The sequence below is a fragment of the Hemiscyllium ocellatum genome, chromosome 21, assembly GCF_020745735.1.
Source record: "Hemiscyllium ocellatum isolate sHemOce1 chromosome 21, sHemOce1.pat.X.cur, whole genome shotgun sequence".
In the NCBI taxonomy this organism is placed as follows: Eukaryota; Metazoa; Chordata; class Chondrichthyes; order Orectolobiformes; family Hemiscylliidae; genus Hemiscyllium; species Hemiscyllium ocellatum.
In genome coordinates, this window is record NC_083421.1 from 20,287,486 (window position 1) to 20,298,992 (window position 11,507).

General features: G+C 42.5%; 1 protein-coding gene across 1 annotated transcript in view; it reads right to left on the reverse strand.

Annotated features, from left to right (window-relative positions):
- The window catches only part of LOC132825790 (TRAF3-interacting protein 1-like), a 262,419-nt gene that overhangs the window by 1,670 nt on the left and 249,242 nt on the right, over nucleotides 1-11,507 (reverse strand). The window contains exons 8-9 of the mRNA XM_060841267.1: nucleotides 8,356-9,598; nucleotides 496-693 (exon numbers count right to left, since the gene is read on the reverse strand). Coding sequence (XP_060697250.1) covers nucleotides 496-693; nucleotides 8,356-9,598 — 1,441 coding nt within the window. The remainder of the gene's footprint in view (nucleotides 1-495; nucleotides 694-8,355; nucleotides 9,599-11,507) is intronic.

Genomic DNA, 11,507 nt, shown 5'->3' on the forward strand with positions numbered 1-11,507 from the left:
CAATGTAGTGTACAAAATCCCATGCAAGGACTGCAGAAAACACTACATAGGACAAACAGGAAGACAGCTAACGATCCGCATCCATGAACACCAACTAGCTACGAAACGACACGACCAGCTATCCTTTGTAGCCACACACGCAGATGACAAGCAACATGAGTTCGACTGGGATAACGCTACTATTATAGGACAAGCCAAACAGAGAACAGCCAGAGAATTCCTAGAGGCATGGCACTCATCCACAGATTCTATCAATAAGCACTGTGACCTGGACCCAATATACCGGCCACTGCAGCGGCCAGCTGGAACTGACAACTGGAAGCGGCAGAGACAAACCACTATAAATGCCGGAGGAAAGATCACAGAAGCGCTTCACAGGAGGCTCCCAAGCACTGAGGATGTCACCTCGACAGGGGACGAAACGTCTGCAACACAAATTCCCAGCTCAACGAACAGAACCACAACAATATCATCCTTATTTCTTCTGCTTCGTACCTTTACTTGTCTCTTGACACCTTGCTTCTCTGGTTTATTTTCCAGCTCTGTCAGAGCTTTCTTGTGCCACATCCTCACACGGTGCAGTTGAGCTTGCTGCTGAGAATGTAGGGAGTCCAATCGATTTACCAGGTCATGCTTAACCCGCACCTCCTCGGAGGTCGGCTTGACAGTGAGCCATGGAGCCTGCATCATGAGCTGACAGACAGAGACAAAGGAGAGATTTCAGAACGAATGCATTCATCCATCACGGTAGTACTGACGGAGAATGTTCCTGACACATCCTGGTTGTGAGGTTCAGATGTCTACTTGGACTTCAGCAAGGCTTTTGGTAAGGTCCCACATGGGTGACTGAGAGCAAAATAACAGCCTATGGGATCCCAGGAAATTTGCCCAATTAGATCTAAAATTGGGTGAGTGGCAGGAAGCAGAGGATGATGGTTGAGAAGGTGTTTCAGTGACTAACAACCTATATTCAATGGGATTTCATAGGGATTGGTGTTGGGGCCCTTCCTATTTGTGGTATACATAAATGATTTAGACTTGAATGTAGGAAGGCTGATCAGTAAGCTTGCGAATGATGGAGAGGGGTAAATAGCTAAGAGGACAGCCTTAAATTAGAGTAGGATATACTGTGGATGGGCTGGTCAGATGGGCTGATCAGTGTTAAATGGAATTCAGTCTGAATAAATGTGAGGTGATGCACTTGGCCAGGATAAATAAAGCAAGGGAATACATGATGAATGGTTGGAGCTTGGAAGCACAGAGGATCAGAGGGACCTTGGTAGACATGACTACCAGCCTCTTAAAGTAGACATTTGGGATACTTACCTATATGGCTGAGACATATAATTGAAGAGAGGTTTGTTCTGCTGGAACTGTATAAATTGCTGGCTTGGCCACATCTGGAGTAATGTGTGCAGCTCTGGAATCTACATTATAACAAGGAGGTGACAGCACTGGAGAGAGTGTGGAGGAGATTGACCAGCATGTTGCCTGGGCTGGAGTGTTTCAGTTACGAAGAGAGATTGGACAGACTGGGGTTGTTTCCCTCAGAGCAGATAGGGTTGAGCAGAAATGACTGAGATGTACAAAATGATAGAACATAGAACAGTACAGCACAAAATAGGCCCTTCAGCCCACGATGTTGTGTCGATCACTGATCCTCATGTATGCACCCTCAAATATCTGTGACCATATGCATGTCCAGCAGTCTATTAAATATCCCCAATGACCTTGCTTCCACAACTGCTACTGGAAACGCATTCCATGCTCTCACAACTCTCTGTGTAAAGAACCCGCCTCTGACATCCCCTCTATACTTTTCTCCAACCAGCTTAAAACTGTGACCCCTCGTGTTGGTCATTTCTGTCCTGGGAAATAGTCTCTGGCTATCGGCTCTATCTATGCCTCTCATTATATTGAATACCTTGTATGTATGAGGGGCATGGAAGAGACAGACAGGGAGAAACATTTCCTCTTGATGGAGGGATCAATGGTCAGGAAGCACAGATTTCAGGCAGACGTTAACAGGAGATTCTAGAATCATAAAATCCCTACCGTGTGGGAGTAGGCCATTCAGCCCATCAAGTCCACACCAACCCTCTGAAGAGCTTCCCACCCAAACTCACCCCCGTACCCTATCCCTGTAACCCTGCATTTCTTATGACTAATCCACCTAACCTGCACATCCCTGGACACTATGGGCAATTTAGCAGGGCCAGTCCAACTAACTAACACATCTTTGAGATATTAGGAAAAACGTTTACATCCCAAGGGTGGTGGGAACCTGGAACGCACTGCCAAGTTTTAGGAGGGCTGTTCTTTTGTCAAGCATCTGACTTCACCTTGTGATTTCAAATAAACATGTTGGACTATAATCTGGTGTCATGTGACTTCTGACAAGGCATACAATGCTTTGTGCATAGTGGTGGACGATGGATTAGAATAGTTAAGTGCTTGTCTTTGACCGGTGAGGACTCAATGGGTTGAAGGACCTTTTTTCTGTGCTGTAGACCTCTATGGCTCTATGAGTCTAAGTGCTGGTGAGTGTGTTTTGTATTCTTAGTGTAGCATTGAGGGGTGAGATTGAGGCAGCCTAGTTATTATGTAACTGAAAGTCACCCAATGCCATGTTACGCTAAATGAAACCACAAGAGGCCCTGAAGTAGATTTCTCACCTCTCAATGTGAAGGTTCTGAGTTCAAGTTCCACTCCATGGTTTCATTGCAAGAAACTAGGCAGTCACTTCATGCAGTATTGAGGGTGTGCACTGCTCTGTTACAGTGTTAAATGAGATATTAAACTGAGGCTCTATCTGTCATCACAGGCAGCTGCCAAAACAATCCCAAGACACCATTTTGAGCAACATTAACAGAGTCATTCCTGGTGCTTTGACATAACTTCATCCCAAAATCAGAGAAGAGTACTGCTGCATTACTGATTGTGGGATCTTGCTGTACATTGGCCTGCTCATCTTTCAGTTTAACATTACAACAGGGTCAGCACTAGCTTCCAAAAAAAATTGACTACAAGGAACTTTGAGATGCCAATGGGTCATGAAAGGTGTTCTGAAGTTATGAAACACCCTTTTCCTTGACATTAATGAAGCTAACAAAGGCTTGAAACTATAACATGCTCGTCATTAAACAACAAAGAATAAAGAAAATTTACAGCCCAGGAACAGGCCCTTCGGCCCTCTAACCCTGAGCTGATCCAAGTCCACTGTCTGAACCTATCAGCAACTTCCTAAGCATCTGTATCCCTCTGCTCCCCACCTACTCCTGCATCTGTACAGACGCATCTTAAATGAATCTACCGTGCCTGCCTCTGCCACCTCTGCTGGCAACACGTTCCAAATGCTCACCACCCTCTGTGTAAAGTACTTGCTGTGTATATCCCCCTTAAACATTTCACCTCTCACCTTCAACGTGTGACCTCTCATTATTGCATCCCTCGCCCTGGGAATTGGCTTATCTCTATTCACCCTGTCTATGCCCTTCATGATTTTGTAGACCTCAATCAGGTCCCCCGCCCCCCCCTCCCCATCTCCTTTTCTCTAATGAAAACAATCCTAACCTACTCAACCTCTCTTCATATCTAGCACCTTCCATACCAGGCAACATCCTTGTAAACCTTCTCTGCACCCTCTCCAAAGCATCCACATCCTTTTGATAATGTGGTGACCAGAACTGTACACAGTATTCTAAATGTGGCCGAACCAATGTCTTGTATAGTTTTAACAAGACCTGCCAGCTCTGATACTCAGTACCCTGTCCGATGAAGGCAAGCATACTATATGCCTTCTTGACCACTCTATCCACCTGTGCAGCAACCTTCAGGGTACAATGGACCTGAACTCCCAGATCTCTCTGCTCATCAACTTTTCCCAAGGCTCTTCTGGTTACAGTATGGTTGGTTCTAGAATTAGACTTCCCAAAATGCATCACCTCACAATTGCCTGGATAGAACTCTATCTGCCACTTCTCCACCCAACTCTCCAGTCTATATTCTCCTGTATTATTTGACAATCCCCCATGCTTTCTGCTACTCCACCATTTTAGCGTCATTTGCAAACTTACTGATCAGACCAACAGTGCCCTCTTCCAGATCATTTATGTACATTACAAACAACAGTGGCTCCAGCACTGATCTCTATGAGACACTACTGGGTCACCTTCCGCCATTTTGAGAAACTCCTTTCAACTATTTACTCTCTGTCTCCTGTTGCTCAACCAGTTCTTTATCCACCTAGCTAGAACACCCTGCACACCATGAGACTTCACTTTCTCCATCAGTTTACCATGGGGAACCTTACCAAACGTCTTACTAAAGTCCATGTATATGACATCAACAGCCCTTCCTTCATCTATCAACTTGGTCACTTCCTCAAAGAACTGTATTAAGTTGGTAAGGCACGATCTCCCCCGCACAAAACTATGTTGCCTATCACAGATAAGTCCATTCCTTTCCAAATATAAATAGATTTTATCCCTCAGTACCCTCTCCAGCAACTTTTCCACCACTGACATTAGGCTCACTGGTCTGCAGTTACCCAGAATATCCCTCCTATCTTTCTTGTATAGGGGGACAACATAAGCAACCCTCCAGTCCTCCGGCACCTCACTTGTGTTTACGGATGCTACAAAGATATCTGTCAGGGCCGCAACTATTTCCTCTCTTGCCTCCCTCAGCAATCTGGGATAGATCCCATTCAGCCCTGGGGATTTGTCTACCTTAATATCCCTCAGCCTACCCAACACATATTCTCTCCTTATGTCAATGTGATCCAGCGTAAACAAACTTCTATCTCTAATCTCAATATTCATCACCTCCCGTTCCTCAGTGAACACTGATGCAAAGAAATCATTGAAAATCTCACCCATTTTCTCAGGTTTGACACAGCTTTCCTTTCTTATCCTTTAGTGGACAAACCCTTTCTCTGGTTGCCCTCTTGCTTCTTACATATAAATAAAAGACCTTGGGGGTCTCCTTAATTCTGCTCGCTAAAGTTATTTCATGACCCCTTTTAGCCCGCTTGATTCCTCGTTTAGTCGCACGATTACTCCTGTCATCCACGGTTCACGAATCTTGCCTTTCCTATCCCTTGGTTTCAAAGGGACATGCCTATCCTTTACTATCTTCAAATTATCTTTGAAAGCCTCCCACATATCAAATGTGGACTTTCCTTCAAATAGCTGTGTCTCTGGGTTTGACTGGAATGCCTGGTCCTTTGTTTTCTAACCTTAGTTATGAGTCTTACAAATTCAAAATCCAAAAGAACTCCCATTTGTCTCCTTTTTCAGTGACCTCTTCAAAGAATTCAAAAAGGTCAATCAAGTATGATCCTCCTTTTCAATGTGTTGAGAACCGTTTATTATCATTTGGTTTATTTGATGTTAACCTTTTACATTTTTTAAGTGAAGACTCATTATTTTTCTTACCATCAACATGAAACAAACTGACAAATTACTTGTTCCTTAATGTGTTCTATCTCCTGTTTTAAATATAGGAATAAAAGTAACTGTTCACTAATCTCTGACATAATTCCCTTTTCAATATGTTGGTATCTTTGTTATCTCATCCTGGCAAGAGTTCAAGAAGGCAGCTCCCCACTACCTTCTCAAGGTGGACTCGGATGGGCAATAAATGCTGGCCATTCAGCAATGTCCATGGCCTGTGAGCGAATAAAAGACATTGGCTATCTTCCATTGAGACAAGGTGATTTATTCAACTTTGACTAGGTTAGCAATCCTCTCCCCAAAGAATTCTCACTCCACCCAGCCCTACTATCTACTGCCTTGAAGTTTGTTATCATTTTTTTTTAAAAATGGCATGCTCACCATGTTCTTGATAAATAAGCAGGCAAAGTAATTATTTGTTTTTCTGACATTTTGCTGTCATTAACTATGAGTTTATTGTTTGCAATCTTTAATGGGGCCCATTCAATTCCTATCATATTTCCTTGCGTTAATTATGTGTTTGTAAAATATGATTTCTTTTCATAATCTTAAATAATTTAATTTCAAAGTTCCTCTTGATTTTTCTATTTTTTAAGTTTAATTCCTAATTTTTTGTCATCTTCACTGAATATCATTAGTATATATTTTTCCTTTTGATAGTTACGTCCCTTTCTGTTTATTCATCCATGGATGGATCCATCCATGAAATATCATTATGAACTGGCTTACTTTTGTCTTATTGACCACAGAGTCATAGGGTCAGACAGCACAACGATAGACCTTCAGTCGACGCTGACCAAGATTCCCAAACTAAACTAGTCCCACGTGCCTGTATTTGGCCCATATCCTTATAAACCTTTCCTATTCACGTACCTGCCTAATTGTCTTTTCAATGTTGTAACTGTACCTCCATCTACCACTGCCTCTGGCATTTCATTCCACATACAAACCACCCTCTGTGTGAAAAACTTGGTCCTCAGGTCTCTTTTAAATCTTTCCCTTCTCACCTTTAAGATACGCCCTCTAGTTTTGAACTCCCCTACTCTCGGGAAAAGACCTTTGCTATTCAACTTATCTATGTCCATGGAACATACTTATCCCAAACTGTGGATCACATTTCCTGCTGCTGTTCAATAACTCTTGCCCCAGTTCATCTTCTCTTGTTCCAATTTGATCCTCTTGAAAAGTGTGACTTATTTTAATTTTTACTTATATCTGTTTTATTTGTATCTATTCTCAATCATTATCTTAAACATTATTAACTTGGATATTGTGTCAGTAATGAGAGTTAAACAGTCAATGTTCACCACTACTACACTTCTGAGACTGACAGAGCTAAATAGGAAATCCAGAAGATGCTGTTAATAGTTTTATACTGAAACCACGAACTACTATCAGTTAATAATACCTGGAATGAGAAGACTTTGTCTTTTTACATTATTTGTCATGCTATAAAATAGCTTTGAAAAAGTTACACTTTGGTAAAGAGATGTTAACTGAGTAGGTTCATAATTAGCTGAAAATGTGTTGCTGGAAAAGCGCAGCAGGTCAGGTAGCATTCAAGGAGCAGGAGAGTCGACGTTTCGGGCATGAGCCCTGAAGAAGGGCTCATGCCCAAAACGTCGACTCTCCTGCTCCTTGGATGCTGCCTGACCTGCTGCACTTTTCCAACAACACATTTTCAGCTCTGATCTCCAGCATCTGCAGTCCTCACTTTCTCCTAGGTTCATAATTAGTACTGAGCAGCCTCATTGACCAATGAAACTAATCTTATGTTTGTGGAACATCAAAATTTTCAATTATAATGAAAAAATCCATGTTTTTACAAATAAAAGCCAGATACTGCAGATGCTGAAAATCTTAAAAAAGAAAATGCTGGATGAACTCAGCAAATCTGGAAGCATCTGTGCAGACAGAAAGAGACTTAATGTTTTGAATCCAATAACATTCTGAAGAAGCATAATAAAATTTAGTTCAAGGTAAAGGATCAAAAGTAGACTTTACTTCCTGCTTTGCTGTACATGAGAATGCTTCAACTCGATTGGCTCCTTACCCTATTTGACAGCATCAGTCGATGGATGCCTGGAGACTCCCTTCACATGGTGGCAGATTCAAATGAATATGGGCAATTGTCAGTGCATGTCATCGGAATCACTCGACTTTTATAAGCAGCTTCCTTTGAGATCATCAGTAAGCAAATTTCCATCACCACTGACCTCAAATCTCAGATTATTATGATGGGATTGTTATTGTCTCATTGCTAAACTACACTTCTCTATATGTTGTAGCCATCTCCCTATATTATGATATCCAGCAGTGATTCATTTCTTGATGGGCTTCATACATAGAAATGTATAAAAGCATGAGGAGCATGGATAGGGTGAATAGTCAAGGTCTTTTTCCCAGGGTGGGGTGAGTCCAAAACCTGATGGCATAGGTTTAAAGTGAGAGGGGAAAGATTTAAAAAAGACTTTAGGGATAACTTTTTCACTCAGAGGATGGTGCGTGTATGGAATGAGCTGCCAAAGGAAGAGGTGGAGGCTGGTACAATTATAACATTTAAAAAGCATCAGGATGGGTAAATGAATAGGAAGGGTTTAGAGGGATATGGGCCAGGTGCTGGCAGATGGGACTAGGTCACTTTGGAATGTTTTGTCAGTGTGGATAAGTTGGACCCAAGAGTCTGTTTCTGTGTGTTATGACTATGACTCTATATTGGATAAGAAAGGAGTTATGGAGACAATGTAAAACTCAGTCCCCTTTTTCTCTTCTTGCCAGTTTGTAGTGATAATGATTTTGTGTCCTGTGATTATTATTCTATGTTTATGGCTACAGATCCAGCTGTAATTAGAAAATGGATCCTGCCTCGTATTCATATCCTCAGAAAGTTGGTCTTTACCTGGTGTCTCAGCACCAACAATGGCTTCAGAGTGTTTAGATAGACTTTTGACTTTTCATGTGGATATGTGGCGCCCTTTGCAGTTTGCTGAGTTTCCTGATCAGATTGTTTATTGCTCAGCTCTGAGGCTTCCTGTAAACCATGTTTGGTTCTCTTATTTCTTGTTGCTGTAGTTTCAGGATGCCCCTGTCTGTTTTTCTTGCTTTTTGCTGATGTGGCCTTCGGAGAGCCGTCTCTGGTTTTCTTCACTCTCCCAGTATCTATTAAACTTTCCTGAGAGTCTTCTCTGGTTTTCTTGTCTCTCCCGGTATCTATTAAACTTTCCTGAGAGCCGTCTCTGGTTTTCTTGTCTCTCCCAGTATCTATTAAACTTTCCTGAGAGCCGTCTCTGGTTTTCTTGTCTCTCCCAGTATCTATTAAACTTTCCTGAGAGTTGTCTCTGGTTTTCTTCACTCTCCTGGTATCTATTAAACTTTCCTGAGAGCTGTCTCTGGTTTTCTTGTCCCTCCCGGTATCTATTAAACTTTCCTGAGAGCCGTCTCTGGTTTTCTTGTCTCTCCCGGTATCTATTAAACTTTCCTGAGAGCTGTCTCTGGTTTTCTTCACTCTCCCAGTATCTACTGAACTTTCCTGAGAGCTGTCTCTGGTTTTCTTGTCTCTCCTGGTATCTATTGAACTTTCCAGGGAGCCCTGTCTGGTTTTCTTATCTCTGCTGGTGTGTATTACATTTTCCTGAGAGATCTGTTTGGTTTTTTTGTCTCTCCTGGTATCTGTTGAACTTTCCTGAGAGATACGTTTATTTTTTTTGTCTCTCCTGGTAGCTAGTAAACTTTGCTGAGAGGCCTGCCTGGTTTTCTTATCTCCCCCGGTATGTACTGAACCTTCCTGATGACTCTCTCTGGATTGTGTCTCTCTCTGTGTCACTGTTTCCAGTTGACTCTCTCTGGATTGTTTCTCTCTCTGTGTCACTGCTTCCTGATGAACTTCTCTGGATTGTTTCTCTCTCTGCGTCACTGTTTCCTGTTGACTCTCTCTGGATTGTTTCTCTCTCTGTGTCACTGTTTCCAATTGGCCCTCTCTGGATTGGTTCTCTCTGTGTGTCACTGCTTCCTGATGAACTTCTCTGGATTGCTGTTCTCTCAAACTTTCTGAGGAGTGTTGCTGAGGGTCTGGTTTGGACAGACTCTGTAATTGCTGTGGACGTAGAGCTAAGAAGAGGTTGAGACTCCCGAGCAGCAGTGACCTGTGGAATAGATCAAATATCATTGTTAAACTTGTTAGACATAAACCAAATGTTCCCCGCTGTCTTTCAACTGGAAACTGCTTTAGTGCTGTGTTTGGGCCTGGTAAGCTTCATTTCATGACAATCAGCAAATACTGCTCATGTCAATGAAGGGACAATAATAAAATCACATCAGCAGCATGAGTGGCTGTACATGGTTGAACCCATCTGGAGTATTTTGAGACCCCAGCTGGGAACTTCATTCTCCACTGGGCATTGCTCATCAGGAAGGAGATATTGGTCTTGGAGAGGATGCAGTATGTGCAGATTCACAGAACAAGAGCAGGACTCGATCTATGTGGTCAGCTTGCACAGCCTAGGTTTGACCTAACCTTGAGTTTAGAAGATTAAAGAGTAAGCCAACAGACTAAAGAATCTTGTAGGCTACATGGAGAGAACCCATTTTCTGGGAGGTCACAACATCTTAAACTTGGAGCTAGCCTGTTCAGGGGTGATGTCAGGAAGCATTTCTTCACACTTCACTCTGTAGGTAGAAATCTGGAACTCTGTTCCCCAAAAAGCTGTGGAGTCTGAGTGATCTTTGAAAATTTCAAAACTGAGGTTAATAGACATTTAGTTTTTGTTGGGCAAGGATATTAACTAAGGAAGGTAGATACAGATTTGCCAAGATGAGAAATCAACTCAAGAGATGGATGGCTTACTGCTGATCCTATTCTCTCATCTCTGGTCTGTTACACCACTGTTCATTTCCAGGCACACTATGTGAGTTATACCATTGGGAATGTGACCTGAAGCCTGACATACCAGCTACACTTCAACGGACAAAGGAATGAGGATGTCTGGTCATTAATGGGCACTGCATTCCTGGCTATTTTCCATGTGCTCATTCACCATGACTCGATTGCAATGAAGGTCATGAACATGGTCTGATGGCTTTGTAACAAGAATAGGCCAATCAACACCTCAAACCTGTCCAACCAAATTAAATCAAAGCTGATTACCACTCATACCTCCATTGACCTACCTTATTTACCTAGACCTTACTTAACCCTTATGAAAATCTCGGGCTTGCATTCAATACTCCAGCCAGAAACTTTTTGGAGAGGGGCACAGTTCCAGATTTCGATCACCATTTATGTGAAGATGTCTTTCAGATATTACTCCAAAAAACCCAGCTTTATTTCTAAGCTTATTCCCCTTGTTCTGAACTCCCTGACCAGGGGGTATAAGTTGTCTCTATCTACCCTATCAAGGCTTTTTCAGCTTTCTAAACACTTCAATGCCCTACCTGCTTATGTAGTTGACTCTGCCACATTAGGGAGGTTTAAACAATCCTTAGATAAGCATATGGATGATTTTGGGATAGTGAAGGGGGACGAGCTGAAAATAGTTCACAGGTCGGCGCAACATTGAGGGCTGAAGGGCCTGTTCTGCGCTGTATTGTTCTAGGTTCTGGATGGGCTCTGACTCTCAAAGGAATATAAACCTATGCAATCCGTCCTCATTGTTTAACCCTAGGCCCATTCTGATGAGTTTGTACTGCAGATTCGATTCTATTTATTTCCACTATCTTTAGGGCATACCACAGCTAACTGTGACTTTCCTGTTATAGTCCCAGCCATGATTCAGTGCTGAGTGGGAATTAATCCTGTGGCCTGGTGACCGACATGAGTCACCACTATAACTTGGTTCTCACCAAGGCTGTTATTGGATTGTTGTACTTTGTGGAGAGGTTCAAGGCCAGGCTTAATGGCAGGCACCCTGATATAATAACTCCTGCCAAAGTTCATGAGTCAAAGGCCAAAACCAAACAGGACCAGTGATAATCTGTCTCCAGTTATAGTGAAAATAAAGGGATTTAATGCTTGAATCGTCAAGGTTTAGAGCTCTGCTCTGGGCTGGGAACCTC